Genomic DNA, 25,659 nt, shown 5'->3' on the forward strand with positions numbered 1-25,659 from the left:
GGGATCAATAACTCAGAATCTAAGTATTTTTATTTTTTTCTAATAACACATAAAAAAATATATTAATTTTTCTTACAGCCGCGAAAAACCTGACCTGAAAAATATTGATCCAGGTTATTTATTGCAGTCTTCCTAATAAATCAAATTATATTGCTATTTTCAAATAAATATATTCAACATTTCTAATATTTTAATACAAAAAATTAAAAAAAATTAAAAAAATTCTGTTTTATAAAATAAATTTTTTTTTTGAGACCGTGAGAACCCACGGTCCTTATGGTTTTTGAAAAAAAAAACCAATCATATTGGTTCCATAAAATTCATTTTATTAATTATGATTTATGAAAAAAATTCCGCAAGGCTGGCCCAGTTTTTCGATCACCTCTGTTATTTCCTCTTCTGCGTTGCTGCATTTCCTTGAATCCACCCGCTCCATTCTTTTCTGGATGGTTAATTCGTGCCATGGTTTTTCATGTTTCCTGTTTTTTTTTCTTTTTGAATCCCGTTGTTTCCTCGATTTTTGTGACGGGACTGGATTGTTGTCTTCCTGGGAAATTGGGAGGCATCTCTGCCTGTGCTTTATTTCATGTGCAGCCTTTTCCATTGTACTCTTTTGTATGTACTATTCTGAGTCCTGAGTCTCCTGACTAATTTTTCTATCGATTCCATGACATTCTGATCACAGTAAGTAATAGCTGAATTTTATGTCATGACTCATGATTGCAAGTAATATTTAAGCGTGAACAAATTCCAGCTATTTGTATATTTTGTTGAAATTTTACCCAACTTTGATTAGTAGGTATGAACACTTTGTCGAGCAACTATAAAATACTGATCTCAACTTTATTTTCTAAAAAATATACAAGCAACAATTTTTTTTTTTTATCAAGTATAAATACTTCCTAAGAAAATATAAACAAATTTCCACATTATGTTTTTATTTTACTTCATTATTATATTAAAAACCACGCGTAAATAAATTGTAAATACTTTTATGATTTTGTCTTGTCAACTTCTTATCAGATTATAAGTTATAAGCATAATTTTAAGAATGAAAATCGAGATGAATATAGAACTGTTAAATATTCAATTCATATAACAAGTGATCTTGATCTATATGCATGCGTTCTCGAAAGAAAACGTTAAGATGAAGATTATCGAGGACAGAAGGCGTGTAACAAAGACATGAGATAAACAAAATAAAACTCCAAGCACATATAACAAGATATCATAAAAAGATAATTTCATTAAATAATTAAACGGTTCAACAAGGGGGGCGAGAACATGATTCTCGACAATCATCATTCATCCATAAAAGTTACAACATGCTACTTCCATTTCTGGCGGAGAGGTACCATCAACAGGAGAATCGGCAAAATAGATGTCTCAAGACTAGCACTCCTTGTCCCAATAATGTACACCCCCGGAAGGAGTGTTGTTCTCGAGTTTAATTAAGCCTCATGCAAACTGACTCTCCCTTTGGAGTAAATAGGAGATCTCGCTCCTCGTCCCACTTATAATCAAGGAGATTCTTCAAGCGGCCGATATCTCTCTCTCAACAATTTTAGCTCCAAACTTGACAGTTCCTGTCAAGAGTTAAAAAAAAAAAAAAAAAACAATTTTAGCTCCATATGGACAATGAATTTCATCAGATCGAGGCATGTGATCAAAGCAATTGATTTGAAGGCCTTGCTCTCCGAGAAGCGCTTGATGGTCTCCTTGAGGACTTAGACTCTCGAGCTCATCCTTGCAAAGGCTTAACTCCCTTTCTGCCAACTCGAGAGCGTGTGTCATGTCAATCGCGTGATTTCTCCAATAAGTCCTCTCTATCAAGACCTTGGCCACCATCCGGGGTCTGTTTCGGAAATTTGCAATTTCCCTTTCCGAGCATTTAGGTCATCCTTTAAATGGCCCACAAAGGAGCCGAGCTCGTGGATGTGCGACATGGCCATCAAAAGGGCACCCCTAGGATTTTCCTTCATTAACTCCTGCATGTAAGGGAGCTCAGTAGCCCTGAAGACTTCCTGGGCATATTTCCTGGTACCCTTCGGCTTCTTTGTGGAGTCTTGCATCTTTGAGTACCCCGGGAGATAGATCGCGATGCTACCCGAGAACTGACAAGGAATACCCTCCTTTCAAATTAAATCGGGCTTATTTTCCCCTGTCAGGATTTTGACCATTAAATGATTGTCCGGAGCTTTCCCTTTCGAAGCCAGCATTGCGGCAACAACTGCACGCCTCTTGTCTCATAGGTACGGGAGTAGTCTTCGATTTTGGCTTCTTAGCCTTGTTCGGGAGAATGTACAAATTGCCCTTCATTTTTAAATCAACAAACAAAATACTCCTCTTCATAAATTATTAACAAAATGTCCTTCATTTTTAAATCAACAAACAAAATACTCCTCTTCATAAATTATTAACAAAATGTCCTTGTGAGCTCCACTTTTTTTTTTTTTTTTTTTTCTCTCTCTCACTTCTCCCCATTTACTCTTTATCATTTTTTATTTAAAATGGAGGGTTATGCAACATACCAACAGATATAAAACACATTTCATTGTTGCATAATATGTTGTGTTTTATTTAAGAAACCAATCTCCTTATGCAATTTTTTATTTCAAATGGAAGATTATACAATAGACCATAAAATATAAAACGCATCAAGATTGGTTTATTATTTAATGTTGGTGATTAAATTGCTTTCAATGTAAAAATTGTAATAAAATTATTTATTATTATGTTATTAATATTTTCTACTAGATCCATAAAATCTGTAGCAAATATTATTTTCTTAATATTTTGTACTTTATTCATAAAGTTTGTAGGATGTAGCAGATATTTATTAATTTTTTTTGTTGCTGATTAAATTGCATTGAGATTGTTTCATGATGTGTTAAATTAGCTCCATGACATGAATTAAAATGAATGACACCCCCATACATTCTTTGTACCAGTTTGAAATGTGCAGTAGGAAAAAAAATATTTTACCAGAAACGACAATTGAAATTTAAATAGTTGAATTTAACATAACAACAGTAGTTAAAAGGATGATTAAAAACATTATAAATAATGATATAAAACGCATCTGTTCCTGCTCTATACGTAAGCTTGAAAAATGATATAACAAAAATAATAAACTAATCTTGATGCGATGAAGTACAAAATATTTGCGACAAAAAAAATTCATATTTGCTACAAAAATAATAAACTAATTTAACACATCATGAAACAATCTCAATGCAATTTAATAAGTAACAAAAAAAATTAATAAATATCAGCTACATCCTACAAACTTTATGGATAAAGTACAAAATATTAAGAAAATAATATTCGCTACAGACTTCGTGAATATAGTAGAAAATATTAATAACATAATAATAAATAATTTTATTATAATTTTTAAATTGAAAGCAATTTAATGACCAACATTAAATAATAAACCAATCTTGATGCATTTTATATTTTATGATCTGTTGTATAATCCTCCATTTGAAATAAAAAAAACTACATAAAGAGATTGGTTTATTAAATAAAACACGACAAATTATGCAACAAGTAAATGTGTTTATATTTGTTGGTATGTTGCATAACCCTCCATTTTATATAAAAAAATGATGGAGTAAATGAGGAGAAGTGAGAGGGAGAGAAAAGTGAAGAGAAAGTGGAGCCCACAAGGGCATTTTGTTAATAATTTATGAAGAGGGGTATTTTGTTTGTTGGTTTGAAAATGAAGGGCAATTTGTACATTCTCCTGCCTTATTCTCGTTTGTCGAAGCTAGCTCTGAAGCAACAGGCTCAGAGGTAGAAGTTTCTTTTCTCTTCAGACCTCGAGGAGGCTTGGGAGCAACCTTCTTCACCAGAGCAGGAGGAGCCCTTTTCGACAACGGATTTACTGAGACAGGAGTAGTGTTGTTGTTTTCGAAGACAAGCTCCATAAAGTCCAAACCTGCATGATATAAAACAAAAATAAGTAAGCGGAAACTCGAAAACGAATAAATTTTTTTGAAGTAAAGAGATTAACGTCCAACAAGGTCCATGATTTTTTGAACCACCTGTTTCTCTTTGGAATTAAGCACACACGGTAGGATTGACTTCTGCATTTTACCCCTGACTTTCAGGAGTCGCCACTCCTTCCGAATATCCTACAGAGATTCTACAAGCTTAAGGTGTGGGATGCATACCCAACCCTTATTCCAAGTGTTTATCCTGCTAATTCGGAAATCCCCCGCAATGTCAAATATATGATCACTTTTTAATCTCTTATTCCTCGCTAAGTTATCGTCCTTAATGACAGCTATTGTGAAGAAGTGTGTGAAGATGGAAATTGTCAGTTTCACACCATCCAATTGATCACTAAACTCCTCAAAACTGATGACAATACACCAGGAGGTACTTGTCACTTATACAGGAGCAACATCCAACTTCTTCAATAGCTTCCTCTCGAAAGACGACAAGGCGAGCTGGAAGCAGCATCTTAGCATCTTCCAATAGACACACAACCGCTTGTCGTGGTCGTGTCCTTTGTTGTCAGCAGAAGGAGGAGTGAGGACCAAGAATTCTATGGTCTTATTGTCCCTATACCCCTCAGTGATAAGCTCCTCCCAAAATGTCTTCACCCATTACCTATCCCCCCTTATCCCTTCCTTGTGAGGGATTAGAAACACAGTCATAAAATTTACATCCTCGGGATGACCCTCCCGAGCCACACTATTTGGCTTTTTCTGACCTTTCAATGTGGGCTAAGCAACCTCGATATGAGCAGTAGATGTCAATGGGACCGACCCTTCTCAAGATACAAGTAGCTCGGTTTCCTCCCTACTCTCGTTCTTATCCGAGCTATCCAAAGTTTTAGAGTCATCAGTTCTATCTGACTCTGTAACCTCAATATCACTATCCGTTACCACCGCTCCCTCTAATAGAGGTCCCATAAATATATTGCCACTGCTTCGAGACCCCGACAGTTCTTGTTCAAACCGAAAAAGAGACTTCCCTCTCTCGAGGGGGGGGAGGGTAATCTTTCCTTCCTGAGGTTGAAAAACCTCAAGATCCTCTGGGGTTGACGACTTGTTGGAATGAGACCAAGTTTCGAAAGTAGTGAAAAAGGAACCACTCAACATGGGACTCCCCTCGATAACACCTCATTGTTCGGCCATTTCTATATATAGTTTCATAAAACAACAAACTAGTTAGCTTACGAATTAATATGACATAACAATTCTTATTTACGAGAAGGCCTACTTCGTTCGATACTCAAAATAACTAGTCTCGGTACAAGCATACACAATTCTAATAAGTTTATATAGTTACTGCTACTAGACTACACATCGACGAGAAAAAGAAAACGAAAAATATTAAATTTATACAAGTATGTAACATCAACAAAAGGTTTGTTTACCTTACTTGAGAAAAAAAGGAAAAAAGAAGGTAGTAGTAGCGACAAAAGAGCACGGCTTTCGAGCTCTCACCACGTGTCAACATTATACAAGCGATAAAATGGTCACAACTCCTAGATTCCCACCCGGACATTGATTTGATATCCTGACGACAGCGGTAATTTTTCCGTAATACCCCTAAAATACCATGAATATTCAACGTTCAATTTACAAATTATTTTGACTAATGAGCAAGACCATTTTTGAAAAGGGAAACTTTGAAACCATTTTTTCGAGAAGAAAAATTATGAAATCATCAATTTCGAGAAAAAAAAACCATATCTTTTGAAAACACAAAAAGGGGGGAGACCTGCATAGGTGGAAGAGTCCACCTACTCGAAAATGCATATTTTTTTCGAAAAATACATATGTTCTCGAAATCTCATACACATGATGATCCAACGCTACTAACCTTGACTTCAAGAGTATCTTGTGCGTCAACAGTAGTGGCTACTTACTCGAGAACCACAAATACAATATCCAAGTAATTGGGAGCATATCTTAAAAAACTTTGAACACAATTGATATGGCATAAGCAAACCTCACTCGGGGGCTGATTAGTTTAGGTTGACCTCAAACTCGGAGGATGACCAATTTAGGTCAACTTGGAGAAGAACCTCACTCAAGGTAATAAACCCCAAAGCATCATACTGATACATTCCGACTTGAGGGGTGAATGATATGATCATTTACCGAAGGCCCCCATGAATTTCTCATGGGCTGAGTACCGAGACTGCAGTCGAGAGCCTCCTAAGCCCGATTACGCAGTTGGGCCTGAAATACTTCACAACAGCCCAATAAATACCTACTCGGCAAACCTCCTAAAGCGAGCTCGGGATGGTCACCGCCCCTATGTGGTGATCCATGAATCTATGCAGTCACGACCCCATGTGACCGCTCATATGCGACAATCACGGGAGATCCTTATAAAGGCCTCAAACTCAACCGAGTCAAGGGTCAACAAATTCATTTACACAAGGTGTCTATAGAGAAGAGTTCGAACACCTTACCAACTTTCACTCTTACAAACTATGGCCTAGCCTCTTAGGAAATATGATGTATTAGTTCGATTCCTCCTCACAACTTATGTGAAGATTTAAAAAAAAAAATGAATAGGTTAAATAATAATTTTTGGTTTTTTTATTTTTGATGACAAAAATTAGAAATAATTTTACAATCAAGTATAAAACGCCTTTTAAAGTTGCTGCAAACACGAGATAGAAATTTGAAAATAAAAAGGAAGAATAATTATTTCAATCCCCACACTCCAGTACTCGCATTGTACCCCCATCTCTTAAACAGATTTTAACTTTCCATAAACTAACTTGACTAACTAGTTTAATTAAATTTATTCACAACACTGTAATCTTCCAAGTTTAATTAAATTCATGGGTATAAATACTTGAAATATAATAAATTAATACTTGCAAATTAAGATATTAATACTTGCATGTCTAACTTGATATAACTATATAGAGGGACCACTCAAACTACATGGGAGAAGAATCATACACGTTTTTAGAGGTGAGTTTTTTTTTTCAATATCTTCCACATTTCTCACGTTCTATGAGGAATTTTGCGAATCTAAAACCATGAACGTATTCTACGCAATTTTATCTTTCAAATGAGATCCATAATGGCGTACTTTCGGATTCATCGTCACACAAGTATTTATACCTCGTCATTTAAGTATTTATACCTCATCGTGCAAATATTTATACCTATACTTGTAAGTATTTTATCCCTAATCGTGGACCCCGCATCTCCGTATCACATTTTCCTAATCGTCCCTGTGTCAACCTTTATCTAACAAAAATAATTGACCACATAGGTATAAATACTTCCGTGCATAGGTATAAATATTTGTAATACTTGATATTAATACTTTTAAATGTCAGCAGTGTCATATGTGAAAAATACTAGGTATAAATATTTAAATGACGAGGTATAAATACTTGTGTGATGACGAGCTCGAAAGTATGTCATCATGGATCTCATTTGAAAGATAAAATTGCGTAGAAGACGTTCGTGATTTTAGATTCGCAAAATTCCTTATAGATCATGAGAAATGTGGATGAGATTGAACAAATAAAATTGGGGGGATAATGGGGGGATGAGAGTGCGGGTACTCATATCACGTCCCAAAAAAGAATAGGTTAAATAATAATTTCTGTTTTTTATTTTTATTTTTTATGACCAAAATTAGAAATAATTTTACAATCAAGTATAAAACACCTTTTAAAGTTGCTGCAAGCCTGTAAACACGAGATAGAAATTGTGGGCAGATCGGGATGGCACGCTAGACGGCCGTGCGCTTCATGTCCGTATTAAAGAGTATATTCTGAAGTATAAATAAGAGATGACAGAAGTAGTGTGCAGACGTGCAGTTATCTGAAGTCTGAACCCTTAAGACCTGATACCTTTCTCAAACCTCACGTCTTAGTGTACATAACCGAGACTCCTATAGATATTACTTGGGAAAGAAGAACGAGAGACGTCGACCCCAATGCAAACTCGAGATAGAACGCGGGCCTTTTCTTGCCCCAAAATTAAACCACCGCTTATCCCCCAAATTAGCATAATTTACATCTAAACGACGCCCAGAGATAGTGGTTCGGGGTGATCAGGCGTACTATGGGTAAATTAAAGTTGATTCGCATGGATTTAATTGGATTGATCGGATAATTAACAAAATTTCACCTGTTCTACAAAATTTTCAAGAACCAACAAATTTCAAGGTTGGCACAGGACACAAGCAAAGGTAATAAAACAAAACAAAGAGCACGCACGGAAAAGGTGTTTGATTCATGTTTCACAACTACCACCAAAAAGATTCACAGGTCATCAGTCGCGTTCTCAGTTCCAAAAAGTTAGCAATTGCTTAACAATAAGACTAAGGTTTAGGGTTTTGCCCCAAACCTCCCACTGGATTTACCATGTTACAAAACAAAAGCTTCACCAATTACACATCCAACTTTCCTCTTGTCGGAGAAAGCTGCACTAAGATCTAGCAGCACCTAATGCAAGAATTATGCAAAATGCTGAAGTAAACTTTTTATCTGATTCCCTTATCATGCCTCATCAACCTTTTCTTTTGAAGCCTCTTGCTAATGAGTTCAAAGAAAATCCTTTTACTTCCACATTTCCACCAGAAAGGCCCAGTGTAGTGGGGCCTCTTCCTCGTCTGGTTTCCTATGTTTATCACTGTAGATGTTTGAGTCAAACATTAGGAATTATTATTACAACACTGAAAGTGGAAATTTCTATATATCTCAATTAACAATACTGTACAAATATGTAGACCAAAGGAAAATCTAAAAAAGAAAAACCAACTATTACAGTATTACCTACCTAATTACAGCTATTATTATATTTACTATAATTTCTTTCCTTTAACAACCAATAATCCTAGCAAAAATAAATTGAGAAGTTATCAGTATCATCAACTTTATCAGGAAAAGTGGTCAATTGTATTTTGGAAATCGGTATGCATTTTGAAGAATGAAATTACCAACAAAATTGCAAATTTTACCCTCCTGTGGAAGGTCTAATATTATAGTTGTACTGGACTTTAAGGTGTCGTATTTACTTGGTAGTAGCCTGAACTTTTTAATTGTTAATCACTTCTTATTTGCTGACAAAAACATGATGTTTATGCCTAAAAAATTAACAATCAAGCAACCATAATGATTAGATGAGATTGTATCAAACCTGTAGGTTCAAAACAACTCACCACTGCTTAAAGAGTAATAATCCAGAAAAGGCTTCACAACAGCACAGTGATGACTCAAAACTGGCCAATAGTGAACTTGTATCTGTAAGACATGAAGAACACTTTCTAAGCCTTCCCTCGATGGCATCGGGTCTTCTAGCTCAATCTCTGGTTTCTCTCCCAACAAAACCTGCCATGTAGAATTTTATTCTGAATATTATTGGCAATGCATACGAGCAACACTGCGTACCATTATGAACTGATGTGCAGATATGATATACAGGTATAGCAGTTAGACCAACTTTCAACCTTTCTATTTCCTCTGTTCTTTTAGTTCTAGCTTACTTGCAGTACTGCATGACTAAAAGATTCACAAATGAGAATTTAACTGGGGATACAATTGAGCATAGTTTGGAATTTTGTACAATATGTGCTAGACTAAAAGGTGCACAGTATCCATATTATACCAGTCGGTGCTTGTAATTACAAGTATCAATCAAAATTTTGGATAACTGGCTGAAACAGTAACGAGGTAAAAGGGATCAGAGGGTGCATAATTATTTGCGCTGATATAGTACATTAAATTTTGGAGCTTGATGAAAATTTTCACTTCAAAAAATAAATGATAATATACCTTAACCACTTCTGTAGCTGAAGAGGATATCGAGCGAAGATTATACCTTTTTAATCATACAGGCCACAACATATTAATTTACTTGCATTACAGAAATAATTTAAGCTTAAACTAAAACAATTATAAAAAAAGAGAAAATAACTACATACCCTCCCTCAAGTACAACCAACAACTTTCCATCAGAAAGAGAAGTCAACATGTGTGCCATTTGTGCATACCCAGCAGGAGTCACCTGATAGCAGATGCACTTGAGAAGGTATATTCAAATAAATTATGACTCATAGAAGCCACAGGCCAAAGTTTATCAAATCCCTCAATTTTGCTATATATTATTCTAATTTAACTCCATATGTACCCTGTCAAGCCTGATATAGCAATTAATGTGACTAGAACCAATATGCATTCTGAGTCAAAACATACAAATCTCTCTAATAATCGGCCTTGCTTCATTTAGTGTGATATTAAAACAAGAAACTGGAAATCAAATTGTTAAAATAAGCATATGGAAAAATTCTATTGATGAAAAGTTGTAATTAAAAAGATCTAAAAATACACACATCACATCCACCTAGGGGATCACCCCTTGCCGCATCAAAGCCAGCTGATATGATCGTCATGTCAGGTGCAAACTCCTTGGCTGAAGTTGAAAATGTCACATTTAAGTCAAAGAGTTACAACTCACTACAGTATTCAATACAACAATGATACATACAAATTCCTTAATCCACAATGCATAATTTGTTGAACTTAAATTACAAATAAAATTAGAGAACATTAAGCAAGGCCTATGAATCTCAAAACAAGCACAAGTTTGTCTTAAAAGTTGTCAATTTGTCATAGAGGCAGACACATACTGGTAAAAACAATTAAAAGGAGATAAGGAAACTATGGTGTAATAACCAAAAATATAAAAGACAAAAAACTATATGGTAAATAACCGAAAAGAAAAATACATAGAAGTTGAGAACAAGAAAGGACAAATTACCTATTGGCAGAACAACATTTTTAAAAGCAAAGATGTAATCCCGATCGCCTACCCCACCACAGCTCCAAGGAATATTCACTGAGTATCCTTCAGCGCCATTAGTTCCAACCTGCAAATTAAAATTTTATATCCAGGTTAGTACTGAAAAGAACAACAGCACCAAATTTCAGTTTTACCTTTTTTTTTGGCGGTACTGGCCTTTAGCCAAATAATCTTCCTTATTATTATTTTACCTTGTTTGGTGTTTACACTACAGATTTATTCCTCGAACCCCAGTAGGCTTCCACTAAATCTGACAAAATCTAACCTCATCGACCCAAACCCCAAGCTTTTGATCTTGATGAAACATGTTTGAAACATGAAATCCAGAAGAGCTCTTGGAGAAATAAATTACCTCAACAAAAGATCCCGTACCAGGGTAGAAATTCCCACCTTCATGCCGATGTAAAGAAATATATAATACCTGAAAATGCAAACAAACTCATTTTAATAATGAAAGAAAAGTTGTTATACCAACTTATGCTACAAATCCAGAACAAGGCCAAATTGACGACAAAATAATTTTCGAGTACAACCAAGTTCAACTCAATTTATTCCTAAAATTGAAATTCCATCCTTTCCTGGGAAATGCCTAACTTAACCATCCTTATCACCAATCCATTTTCAAACTCCTTCATGAAGGAAAGCAATAGAAGCTAATCCTAATAATAAATTTAAGCCTAAAAACCTTATTAGGATCAGGATACTTAATTCTTGAACTGAGAACAAGACATAAATTCAAGCACAACTTCATTCCTCGCAATATTAATATGCAACATAGGATAGCAACGTTGTAATGCAACAACATTGTAACAAATTTTTTCGCAACAATGATTTGCAACATTGAAAGATAACAATAATTGTTTGTTTTCTCGAACTGTTAGTTTGTGATACCTAGAAAGACATAGTAACTTCTAGTTCACGGCTTCTCCCTCCTAAAGATATTTAAGAAAATTATTAAAGAGGTTGTATATGCTATATTTCTTCTTTTGACAGACAATTGTTAAAAGAAAGGAGCTAATGCTAAAGGTAAAAACAAACATACTGATTTGTTTCCATCAAATATTTCCTGCGTGCCATTGCCATGATGGACATCCTGCACATAAAGTTAAGTGTGATGAAACCCGACCTGTAGCAAACATAAGATTTTCCATACATACCACGCCAACCATCTTCGTGAATACAGTAGCATTAAAAGTAATGTAAGTATATATTAGACATCATTACCCAGTCAACTATAAGAACTTTTTGTGCACCGGCTTTCTGAGCAGCTATAGCGGCCACAGCTGCATTGTTATGTAGACAGAATCCCATTGCTTGCTTTATAGTAGCATGATGTCCTGGAGGCCTCACCTGAATCACAAACAATTAACCATTAAGCAATTTTAGGAAGAAAAATGAATATCAGCCGATTAGTGTAAACAAAATTCTACCAGAGCAAAGCCATTTTTGAAACGTCCTGACATGATGGAGGTCGCGAGATCAGCACAAATGCCTGCAGCGAGTTTGGCAGCACATGCCGAATGTGCATTTGCATATGTGTCAGGTGTGAAATAGCTGTAAAGTTGAAAAACTCACATATATGGTTAAACAGTCATTAAATATATCTTAAGAAAAAAAAGAAATCATTTAGTTGTTTTCTCAAAGGCTAAGGTATAATTTAAGCTGTACTTATTTATAAAACAAATGCAACAGCAGGACCACAGCGAAATAATTAAATTAATGTCTTCATGCAAAAAAGCACCAACTCACCTATAGAACATGTTCTTCGTTTGCTCAACGGCTTCAACATTATCAAGGGAGTGGACCTGTATGAAATTTGACAGATGGTGCATTAAAGACAAAAACAAAAGCTAGAATTACTAAGTAGAATGCAAAATTCTTTTATGACATAAAAGGAAATCAAATTTCATTTACTCATTAAATCCAACGTGCCAATATTTCATCATTTAACTTTTTGGAGCAATCAAAGCATGCCAAGGTTATGCCAATTGTGTAAATAAAGTGGCAATGTTATGCCAGCAGTTTAAAACGTTCATACATTTTATGGCAAAATTGACATATACAACCAAAGAGAGACAATTTAAACAATGGCATGTTTATTGCAACAGATGTACCATTTTGTATATACTCATATATCCAAAAACTAAGGTTTCTTAGGAACACCATAAAGTACTACAAACGCTAGGACATCAGCAAGAATTACCACCACCCACCCCCCCCCCCCCCCCCCCCCCCGCTCCATGGACCGTAGAACCATAACCTTTTTCAACTTACTTCATAATCATGCACCTCCAAAAACACATCCAAGTTTAGAACAGTTCTATTTATGTGTGCGATTTCTCTTAAAGAGGACGTGATCTCTTACATTTAGGAGCTCCTCTCGTGTTATTTCACGAGCTTGAATCAAAGTACATTTTTCAGGGAAAATACCTAAAATAAACAACAATTAGTTAACTTCTAGCAGAATGCCAAATATGGTAAAAGATGAGGTTAAAGACTAAAATTTCTAAGTTTGAAGTCCAAACAGAAAAGTAAAACTTCAAAATGGAACACTAAGCTAAATTTTGTTAGTTACGAAGTAGAATTTACCAGATTCAGTAAGGCTGGTGGCAATAGCTCGAAGACGATCAGGTCTCTCTGGATGTGGGTAACTTTTCGTTTCAATCTAACAAAAGAATGATACAATCAGTAAGCAAGTAAGCTAGGATATTTTGTACCAAGATCTGTGTTCAACCCAAGCAAGTACGGTACCTGTAGGATCCATAATTTCTTTAGTAACTGGGTATCAGTAGTTGGGTATCTAAAATTACAGTTTACCATTTTACTTGTTATTTCCACGAAATGTGATGAACTCGAAAAACCTAAGTACAGGTCTTGGATTCTAATGTATGTTTCAGAAATGCAATAAAGTTTACATTCTATCGGTAGTATCTTTGTATTACAAATACCAGCACATAATGTTTCTTCAGCCTTTTATTTTATACGGTAAAAAGCAACATAAGGGAAGCAATAGGAAGGAGTTACAAATCGAAAATAATCACATCTGGGAAGCCTAAAGAGGATAACAATCTTTTGCATAGAGAATTGGATTTACTACATGCATGATAACCCTTGCATAATGAGTTTAGCCAGCATAATTTTAATTTAGGCTTTCAAAACAAGGAAATAGAAGATGTATAAAAAAATAAAAGTTGAAGCATGAAAGTTTTAAAAAGCAAAAACAAAAAAAATTATCTACACAAGAAAAGAGTCAAGAGTCCCAAGTTAATGACCAAATTTTGAAAGCTCATGGGGCAGCTAAATAATCTATAATTACCTCATTGTGTAGCAACATCCTCTCATCAAAACCAAAGGCAGTATTGGAAGAAGATGATGAAGCTACAATTCCAATATAGAGATTATATTAGAAACTTTGTTATAAACATATAAAGAAAATCAAGTACAAAATGACTGCATATCTGTCCGCATAAGCTTTCGGAGTAATTGGTAAGTTAAAGCATTTAAGCATACTATCGTTTGAAAAATAATAGATTAAGTAAAGGGATTCATTACGCTTGACGAATATGTTAACTAAAATAAACAACAGGAAGATCTGAAGTTACAAAGAAAGGAGGAAAAAGGATGCGCACCAACTGAATAGAGAAAAAATAAATGACCAGTACCATTATATCGGCTGCTGATTGCATCTCCAATTTTAGTTTGAAAGGCATCATATCCATTCACTTTAGAAGCCTTAACCGCACCACAATGCTTAAAACACAACACACATGACATAATTTATGACAAAATAATTATCAGATAACTGCAACAACAATTAGCTTACAATATTCTGAGTAATAAATATCCCCTAAAATTTGATTTTAGATTTCTGACAACGAGATTTTATTGTTCTCATATGAATCCTGGTATATTTTGTGAAACAAACTTACTTCGCAAGAGGAGGCAGTGCAATCATAGTTTCGCACAGTGCAGTTTATGCAAAATGAGTTCTCATGATCGAACAGAATTTTGGATGGTTGCCACTCGTCATCCTCATCATCTTCATCGTCATCGTCATCTCCAAAATAGAAATCTTTGAGTGTATTATCCTTCTCGTGTGGTTCCATTGAGCCATTATTTTCCTCCTTGAAAACCTCTGGTTCAAGTGCTCCCAGAGGGGGATTTGAAGCATCACTGGACCCATTAGGTGCTAAACGCGCTCGTTTTTCTGATTTGTTTTTATGAGTACCGTTTTCTCCCCCCATTGCTGGATCTAACAGCTTTATCCAATCTGTGTTAAACCACAATTTTAATATAAAAAATACTCACGATATGTAACTTTACTACAGAATTACTAAATCTCAATAATTGATTGCCTGGTATCGACAAACATTTTTGTACTAGGTGATTAAGAACTGATAAAGTTGGCACTAAAGTAAAGAGAAAAAAAAAGGTATATTACAGAATCACACTAATATTTTCATTAAAATTAAAAAAAGCATATCACTTCAGAGCCATGTGCCTAAACAAGAAGAGGCACAATAAAAGCTGGGCCCCTAAGTCAGTCCAAAGAACCTTCTTTAGCAATCGCCAGGGAATTTGGGGCACAACAACCATTTTGCAAAAATAGCAAAGCAAACAAAAATGTTCTCAGAATGGTTATAGTGAGACAATACTTCCCTGAAATGAACAACTAAACCCCAACTGGATTGTATGAATTAGGGCTCAGGGTGCCAATTATGAAATCAATCATCATTTGGCCCCGGCATTGTATGAATTAGGGCTCAATTAAACTCAGCTTAGCATAAATTTGACACTCTCATTCAATTGTACCTCAATCAAACTGACCCAAATTGGTCTTCATTTAAACAGAAAAGGAGGCTGTCAAACAGTTAAAATACTAGCCCTGACTAAAAATGAACCAATCAAAGTCCATAATCCTTCACCAACTAACATGCATAACACATGATGTCAGCTAGACACTTATTCTACGCTATTGGTACGTGCAATAACTACAAATAGAAGACGAGCACACATAGAAAGAAGGAAGATGAGAAATCAGAGACGAGTACGAATCATCTCCATTCCGCCAGAAACTAGAGACTCCTTTCCATTTCAGACCCTCCTCCTCGGCGTCAAGGGAGCGGGAGCAACGCCTTTGACCTCGAGAGAGGAGAATGGTAGCGTCTCAAGTTCCGTACGGACCAGAGAAAATCGAACTCAGTAAGAAGCGAAAAGGAGGAGCGATAGGGAGAAATTCTAACCTCTCGCTCGAGCACCAGTAAGAATCGAACTGCTCAGCCTCCTTTTAGGGTGAGAAGCAGTCTACCTCTTCGGGTGAGAAACAAGGGAGTTTTTGAGAGGGGAGAAGCAAGGAGTCCGTGTTTCCCCAGGTACCGGAGGTGCAATTGAAAAAAATGGACGGTTTAGATCAATTTCATCCATATCAAACTCAATCCGGTGCATGTTGAGGTTGGAGGTCTCCTTTGTGATTCGTGTCAAATGAAATAAACGGTCCAGATTCACCACTTGCACCTCAGGTACCTGGGGTGATACGGATTCAGAAAGGAGGAGCAAGAGCGGGGGAAGTAATTGGTGATTTGGTGGCAAGGAATGGAAAAGGTTCTTCGACTGTACTGACTATCTACCTCGTGTAGTACATTTCTGACAAGGGAAAACAAACGTATCAGGCAAAAAGTATGGACGGCCCTGACTAAGATTTAGTATAAAGACCCCATTGTCAGAGGATCGCCACTTGATTATTATAGAGACAGACGTTAGGTGCGGGCGGAAATGAGTGCGTATCCTCTGAGATATCTCATATTTTGCGTGACCGACGTGTCCGGTGTCTATTCGGAGTGACGTAGGGGGCCAGCATTATTTTAGCTTTGAGATTCGCGCAGAACTTATTATAACGGTTGAGATTTTCCGAAAGGTCACGCAAAATATATAATACCTCAGAGGATGCGAATTCGGCGGTAATTGATAAACGTGGTTACGGCCTTATGGCGTACGGGGAATTCAGTGATTTTTTTTCTAAAATATAATTAATTTTAATTATTTTAATAAAATATTTGGTTTTTATAAAAAATAGTTTCACCGATTCTAGAGATTGGTGGAGGAAAAATTTTAATTTTATTCTAAAAAATATGTATTGGTCATTTCTACTTATTGTTTTCTCTGTTTTCTAAACAAATCAATTTAATGGTGCTTATTATATTAAAATAATTAAAGTTGGTTCTATTTTAAAAAAAAATCAAAATTAAGAGTAGGTTGGATGTCCTATTTTAGGGATTCGTATTCTCCCGGATATTGTAGAGGATTACCCTCATTTCACGGTTTGAGATTATATCACAGTTGGTTTGGAATTCAAACTAAGTATTATTGGGCTTTGAGATTCGTGCCAAGTTAAAATGAACGGTCCAGATCTATTAGTTGCAAAAGATTCCCTTATCAAGTAATGGAGAGATGTGAATTTCTATTTTGGGTTGATGGGCTCAATCTAGAGATGAGAACAGATTGGATATTATTTGATCGAATTTGGATAAGGGTCCAAACGGTCAGATATTATCCGATCGTATTCGAAAATTAGATAGGGATATGAATATGCGTGTAGATACATATATGTTTATGGTTTTAAATTTTAATTATCTGTATCTGAATAATATATATATTCTATAGTTTAATATATATTATGAAAAAAATATGTTATTCACTATTATAAAAAACGAATATATGTATCCGTATCTGTCTAATATCCGATCCGTATCTGATCCGTTTGCACCCCTAAATTTGGATCTGTATTTTATTTGATATCTGATATTCGAATATTTGTGCGGATAATGGTACAGATATGATTTTGAATTTTTATTATTTATATGTGAATAGTAGATATATATTATATAATTTAATATATATTATGAAAATATTTATGTATATATCTACGGATATCTGATATATGATATTTGATATGTATATGGTTTTACCACTATCTGATCCGTTTTCACCCCTAGCTTAATCACCATTTGATCTGCATTAAGATATGTGCGTTATGCTTTAAAATATGTGCATGCCTGTTTCAATTTTCATGCGCACAGATCTTAATATGACCAGATGGTGTTGGAGCTCATTGGATCCAAAAGTAAGTTCTATGTCTATCGGACCTACTTTGTTCTCTAGAGGACGGGGAGCGTGTATCCTCTGAGGAGAACGGAGCAAGTCAGATGCCCATCGAACCTATTTTTGGGTCCAATGAACTTCAACACTGTCTGATTCACTTTCATATCTATATGCACAAAAATTAAAACAGACACGCACAAATTTTAGAGCAGAGCACACACATCTTAAAGTGAATTGGACGGTGATTGAATCTATCGAACTAAAGTAGGACTGATGAGCATCAGATCCAGTGCTTTAAAAGTCGGTTTAGTCGGCCGAATATTCGTATTCGGTTGGAATCCGAATAGAAAATGAGTATTCGGTCCAATATTCGGTTTCGAATATTCGGCCGCATATTTTTTTCCGCATATTATCTATTCGGCTGAATATTTCCTAACAGAGAATAAAAATCCGAATAAGAACCTAATATTTCCGAATAGAGAATAAGAATCCAAATAAGAACCAAATAAGTTATAATTTCATTTATTTAAGTTTGAACTTATGTTTTATTTATGCTTATTTGTAGTTTTGTAATTTGTACTATGAGTTGTTAACTTGTTCTAACTTGTGTTATGTTTTATTTATATTTATTTGTAATGTTTATCTATGTTTATTTATGTTTATTAGAGTTAATGCCTATGATTTTTCATTTGAAAATTCGAATATATAAATCCGAATAAAAATCCGAATATTCGGCCGTATACTGTATATGCGGTATTCGATAGCTTTCCGAATACCGAATAAGAACCGATTATTAAAACACTGTTCAGACCTATTCTCAAGTCTCCTCTCAGATATCTCAACTTTTGCGTGACCAATGTGTACGGTGCCTATTCAAGTATTATTTGTAGTTTGAGATTCGTGCAGAACTTCTTTGAACGGTTGAGATATTCCAAAAAAAAAACACTCGAAGTTTGAGATATATGCGAATTCGGGGAGGGGGCAGGCTGGAACTGGAGCTGCGGCAAGCATCAAAATCCTACACCGTGTTGCGGGTTCTTCACCGGGTCAACTATATGAAAACAAAGTATAGGTTCGCCGCTGATTTTTTTTATCCGGAGTATTTTGAAAAAAAGAAAAATAAAATCCATAGCACGCATATCATAATACAGCAGAGCGTTGGTGCTATATTTCGCAGTGTTTTAAATAGCGCGCTATAGCGTTGCTATAGCGTTTTTGGACTCTAAACGCTAAACACGCTATTTGAGTTACGGACGCTATAGCGGTAATAGCGGTCCACTATAGCGCATAGCGTGTAGCGCAAATAGTGCGCACTATGCAACATGAGCTATTTTTTTTTTTCAATTTATATAGGCTTTAAAATAAATAAATGGTGAAGATATTGTTTAATTTTGATGAATATTACATTAATTTTGATAAAATAAATAAATTTTTCATTTTGCCCTTGGTTTTTTTTTAACTGATGATAAATCAAATAAATAATTGCTAAATTATGAAAATTTTAGGGACTAACAAGAATTTCTTCAAGGATCATCTGTTTATTTTACTAGAAGTATGAATTTTTTTCTTTTCAATTTCTAAGTTATTTTGAAATTTAAATAGAAAAAAGATAAATTATGTTATGATGTTGAAGATATTTTGAATAGAAAAAGATCGATAGTTTATGATATTAGTATTACTATGGATATTTTGAGTCGCAATTTGAACTTTGTACTGGTTCAATATGAATATTATAATTTTTTAATCAATTTAGTATTATTTGTTGTTCTATGAGACTAAATAATGTTGATATTTAGTACAAATATATAATATAATTTTTATAAAAATAAAAAAAATGCTATGTGGCATAGCTTTCGCTATAGCTTTTTTTGGAGGCTCCCCGCTATGACGCGATCAACGCTATTTAGAACCTTGATATTTCGAAAGTTTCAAAATCGGTGCTACTCGGTGTGTCAACGGGTACAATAAAGATCAGATGAAAGTATTTTCTTATTTGTATCCGTTACAAATTGTTATTATTCGTATTTTATTCTTATTCTTTATAATTTTTCTTATATGTATTCTATCCTTATCTATTATGGTTATTGGATAACGAAATGGTAGCATGTAAATAACATGTAATACTAATATAATAATTATTTTTGTTATTTACTAAATAAAACATTAAAACTTCACATTCATTTCACACATATGTGTATTTTAAAGATCTAAAATTTTATTGGAATTTGTTATAATTTATTTACATGATTTAATAATCAATTAAGTATAATACAACTATCAAGAGTAGTTGAAAAATAAATATTCATTACTAATTAATATATATAACATATACAATTTTTTTATAATTATCCGATCAGGTAACATATATGAAATAGGCTTTATCCGTACCCTTATCCATTTAGATAACGAAAAAAATCTTTAATTGTATCCGTACCCAACAAGTTTATGAAAAAAATAGTCTTACCTATACCCATCTTATCGAATACGATACAGATCGAATAAACAGATTAAAGAGTGCCATTAACACTCCCAGGTGCTATGAACTAATTTTTTTTTTTTTTCAAAATGTCACAAATAAAAAAAAAATCGGTGTTCTTCCCTAGGGATGTACAAGTACAATATGAGAATAATAAATTTTTGTAAAAATTAAACACAATCCGACTATATATAGCGTATTTTTTAAAAATCGTCATTAAACTCATTCAATTCATCTTACATTGTGTATATATGCGGATTTTACAGATTGTTTAAAATTATATTTGTAATCTTAATTGAACTTTTATGATAATTTTTTATTTATTTTCATTTTGTATATAACAAATAAACATGTTAAACTGTAAAATAGATAAATGATAAATAAAATATTATAAAGATGACTGAGGTTTAATATATGGGTAAAAAATAAAAACTTATTTTATTTAAGGGTAATTATATCTTTCCCCGTGCTTCCATCCCCCGTTCTGTCCCCCGTCAACTCCAGTCAACGCGCATAACTGTCAAACTCATTCGTAGCAATATCCCGTACGATCCCCTCTCTCAAAAAAGAAAAAAAAAATACCAAAACCTGATCCCCTCTCAAAGTCGTAGCAATCACTCATTACCACTCAAAATCAAATTCCTTATTTTTCTCCAAAATACATCACGCTCTGTCTCTACTCCACCGCTAGCTCCGCCGCTGACAATCTTCTCACGCTTTTCCCATCGGAGCCCTCTGACTTCTCCACCCTCCTTCATCTTCGGCTCAGCGTCTCACTTCTCTCCGCCTCCTCCGCCTCCTCCGCTCCTCTCACCTCAGTCTCCGGCTTGGGCACCGATGAGTCGATTTGCCTCTTGAACCACTATCTTTGGTCTCAAGGTGGAAAACTTGGACCCGATCGGTCTGGATCAGCTTCGAACTTTCTGGCATGAGCGAGAAGTGCAGAGGAAAGCGAGGCAGAGTTCAAGGTACTGATTCTATGTGATTAGAAGACAATCTTGTTGATTTTGCAAATTCTCTAGTATCAAATCACTATTTTGCACAGATTTGATACTGGTTATTGAAATCAGAAGTAAATCTGAATTAATTTAAAGGTTTTTTCAGATTATAAATTAATCGGGGACTTCCTTTGAATTTTGCTTCATGCTTGTCAGACTTTTAAATCTCAAATGACCTACTGCCAACTCAAAAGTAACTTTGGCGCTGAGAGTATTTGAAGGATGTCGCCTCCTTTTGCAAGGATTGTGCTGATTCAATGTACCAGTAGCGTACCAGTGATGTACCAATGGTGTACCAGTGATGTGGCTACAGCTTGCTACCAGCATGGACATCACATTTGAGGCAGGATTTAGAATTACAATTATATTATTAAAAATACTTAATGTTGTGCTTACATTTGTAAATCTCTTTGCTTAGTTTTTACAGGTGTAGACATGCTTTCATTTTTATTTTTACGTGTACTTTCATGCCTGTAGATAGGTTATCTCATGAAACTGATGTAATGCATATTTGGTTGTTTATAAAAGCCTACGGGATGTTACATCAAAAAGGGAGCTTATCTTTTGTCTAATAGTCTATTGGATTTATATTTTTTTAGTTCAATTTTACTAATATTGGGATACTTTTATCTATGTTTTCTTGACCGCTTTCTTTTGTATGAATACTTTAATTTGTATGAATAAATAGTTGATATTTTAGGTATGAATACTTCAACGTGTATGAATGAGTACTTGATATCTTAGGTATGAAGATTTTAACGTATAAAAAATAGAGGTATACGAATGAATACTTGATGTCTTAGGTATGAATATTTTAACATGTATGAATGAATACTTGATATCTTATGTATGAATACTTCAACCTATATGTATGAATAGTCAATGAAATATGTTTTGTTTCTTTTAAATATTGTTTTTTTTTCTATTGGTAACATTTTCATTACATGATCTCTAAAATTTGATAAATTATTCTTGTTTCGACAGTGAAACATGTGGCAACTATTTTTTATTTTCAAAAAATAAAATTAAACTAAAGAGTAATAAAACAATGTTCAATAATATTTTGCTGCTCTTGTAAAATTAATCGAGGTATGCATATATGCTTGTAATACTTTTGATACATGAACTATTTACACTTGCACGACGAGGATGAATACTTGCGTCATGAGATATGAATACTTGTGCAATTGACAACTTTAAAGTATGTCATCATGGATCTCATTTGAAAGATAAAATTGTGTAAAAAACATTCATGATTTTAGATTTGCAAAATTTCTTACAAATCTGATATCACTTTATTAGACCTATTATTTCGACTTGTTTCCATACAAAAATCTATGTTTTGAACCAACAAATGGTGCCTTTTACATTGAATATCCATAGAATGTGGTACTGCTATGTTTTGGTTCTTACTTTGCAGGAATCAGGCGAAAACGGGCAAAATCAGGGAAGTTACTGAAATCTGAGACATCCGATGCGACCCTCATCACATCCGATGCGACCCTCATCAGAGCCGATGCGACCCTCATCAGAGTCGATGCAGGTTGCATCAGACCTGATGCAGGTCGCATCGCGAGTTTCCAGAGCAGACAGCAAAGGCCCAGAATTGAAGCACTCGTTTTAAAAAGCCTATAAATAGGCCACCCCTGCTACCAGAGAGGGAGTTCCGAAATTTAAAGATTCAAAGCCTCAAGGAGAGAGAAAAGATCAAGAGAGAAGAGAGAGATTGGAGATCGCTTGGAGAAGAAGAGAAGATTGCAAGATCCTCTCCAATCCACCTTGGATCTTTGAGCTTCATCATGATCTGCCTATTCTCTCTCTCTTTTATGCTTTCTTTTGCTATGCTTGAGTAGATCTCTAGTTCTTAGGGTTAGGATGTAGTCTCTAAACCTTGTCTTTGAGTTGAATGATGTTTTGATCTAAGTTTGAACTTGTGTGATTGTTGTTTGAGTATTCATTGTTTGCTTGATTGTGATTTCTTGATTGATTCTTGATTGTCTACTGTTAGATGTCTATAGCATCTCTTCTAGTAATTTGGCCTTGATGTATCTTGTAATTGTGATTGAGCATTTGAGGTAGATCTAAGATCAATAGTAGCCGAGAGGTGAAATTTCTATTATCGAAAGGTTGTAGATACCTCTAGTTAACCAGACAATCAATTTAGGTTAGATACCAGTAGGCGAGAGCCACAGGTTGAAGCCTCGCACAAGAAATCAACTTAGATACAAACACATGTCAGCTCTGCTCGAGGGCCATGCGACCCGCATCAGAGATGATGCGAGTCGCATGATAGGTCCAGAGAAGGCAAAGTTTGGGATGAAACCTGAAACCCTAGGAACGCCTTTTATCTTTGATTCAAAACTAAAACCTTTAACTGCTTTCATTACTGTTAATTGAATCTTCATTTGAAATTAGGAAATATAAATAAATCAAACCCAACTCTTCGCACTTCTAGTACCTAGCTTGGATAAGTGGTGATTTAGAATCGAATTAAACCGTCCCTGAGGATCGATACCTTAATATACTATACGGATAGGGTTGTGCACTTGCAACCCTAGACGAGAGTAGATTCAAGGTTTAAACTGGTATAGCTTGCTATACCTGAGACTTTGTAGCCTACTTTTGTAAGCGAACAAAATCATCAGAAATATTGGCTAGATTAAACGAAGAAAACAAATCATCTCTAAAAACGTGTAAAAGATGGATGAGTGATGTGTCCAATTTTTGTATTTACACTTGCACGACGAGGATGAATACTTTTTCAATGAGTAATGAATACTTACGTTGCGAGGGATGAATATTTGTGTAACGGACAACTCGAAAGTATGTCATCATGGATTTCATTTGAAAGATAAAATTGTGTAGAAAATATTCGTGATTTTAGATTTTCAAAATTCCTCACAGATCGTCAGAAATATTTGTTAGATTGAACGGAGAAAAAAACAGCTACCTCTAAGAACGTGTAAAAGATGGATGAGTGATGTGTCCAGTTTTTATCTTTGTACTTGCATGACGAGAATGAATACTTTCTCAATAAGGTATGAATACTTGTGCAACGGATAACTCGAAAGTATGTCATCATGGATCTCATTTGAAAGATAAAATTATGTAGAAAATATTTGTGGTTTTATATTTGCAAAATTCCTCACCGATCGTCAGAAATATTGATTAGATTGAACGGCAAAAAAAAAAACCACCTCTAAAAACGTGTCCAGATTTTTTTTTTAAATACTTGATATCTTAGGATGAATACTTGATATGTTATAGATGAATACTTGATGCATTATATATGAATACTTACGTGCGCCAGTTGTAAAATCTTTCGAATATTTGGTGGTCCTCAAATAGTAAGTGGTCCCCCTAGGTAGTTAGTAGTTATTGAAGTAGTTAATGAGTGGGGGATGAAATGGGGGATTGTTTTGGGGGGATAGCTAGGTACTCCCTTTATTTAATTGGCTAAGATAGAATTTTTAACATAACTTAATTAAACACTATAAGTAGCTCGTGTAGGATTAAATCTTAATCGGTACTAAGGAGTTTATGTTCGATTGTCTTAATTCTTATATAATAACTAGAGAGAATTAATTTGGTGGTAAATATGTCTTAAGATTCGGATAATAAAAAACTAAATGAGGTGATCTTAATCCTCGTTAAAAAATATTCAGAAGGATTAAATAACTAAGAAAGTTGAAAAAACTTAAGGAGACTTAAAAAGACTTGATTTCTCTTGCCTAACACCCACTAAATAGCAAAGATGTAACATTGAAAAACCAAATCAAGCAACAATAATTTGATAATAATGACTAAAAATTCAAAGTTCACTCTACTCTTTGTCTACGTATTAAATCTCTTTAGAAGTTCGAATTTCAATAAGAGTCGAATTGGAGATTTATCGGATCCAAATCCGCTGTTATTCTAGGGAGAATAGCAGTGTGGTGCTCTCCATTTTTGTGTCTATCTCTCTCTTATAAAAAGGAGGAGAGAGAAATAGAAGAGAGAGAAAAGAGAGAGAAAGAAGAGAGAGATAGAGAGAAGAGCACGAATAGCAGCGGTTTTGAATAGCAGCAGATCTCATTCCAAATTTATCTGGGTCAAGAAAATTTCTTCCCAGGACCCAAAATGAGTCATGTAAGAAATTAGTGGAAAGCCCCAAAAAAAACACCGTTATGTTGTCTTCTAGTTCTGTCATGTTAAATTCTGAAAATTAATATATATATATATAGAGTAAGGCTACGCTACTTCACGAATTAAACATGTTGTTTTAATTCGCGCTCATATCTCTAGT

The 25,659-nt window shown here is 34.7% G+C and overlaps 1 protein-coding gene across 2 annotated transcripts; it reads right to left on the reverse strand.

Annotated features, from left to right (window-relative positions):
* Nucleotides 1-8,212: 8,212 nt before the first annotated feature.
* On the reverse strand, nt 8,213-16,163 carry LOC144557773 (histone deacetylase 15-like). Of its 2 annotated transcripts, XM_078306348.1 has the most exons (17): nt 16,046-16,163; nt 14,732-15,072; nt 14,465-14,552; nt 14,119-14,180; nt 13,392-13,467; nt 13,168-13,232; nt 12,552-12,607; nt 12,233-12,356; nt 12,027-12,152; nt 11,845-11,895; nt 11,155-11,223; nt 10,761-10,869; nt 10,333-10,412; nt 9,925-10,007; nt 9,776-9,821; nt 9,163-9,331; nt 8,213-8,633 (listed from the first exon to the last, which is right to left on the reverse strand). In XM_078306348.1, exons 2-17 carry the CDS (start codon nt 15,044-15,046, stop codon nt 8,485-8,487), a joined length of 1,668 nt encoding a protein of 555 aa, XP_078162474.1. In that variant the 5' UTR covers nt 15,047-15,072; nt 16,046-16,163; the 3' UTR covers nt 8,213-8,484. The 2 variants fall into 2 exon arrangements, with proteins under 2 accessions (XP_078162474.1, XP_078162475.1); XM_078306349.1 differs by lacking the exon at nt 16,046-16,163 and having other exon boundaries at nt 14,732-15,171.
* Nucleotides 16,164-25,659: the final 9,496 nt, after the last annotated feature.

The sequence above is a fragment of the Carex rostrata genome, chromosome 8 (genome assembly GCF_964058835.1).
Source record: "Carex rostrata chromosome 8, lpCarRost1.2, whole genome shotgun sequence".
In the NCBI taxonomy this organism is placed as follows: Eukaryota; Viridiplantae; Streptophyta; class Magnoliopsida; order Poales; family Cyperaceae; genus Carex; species Carex rostrata.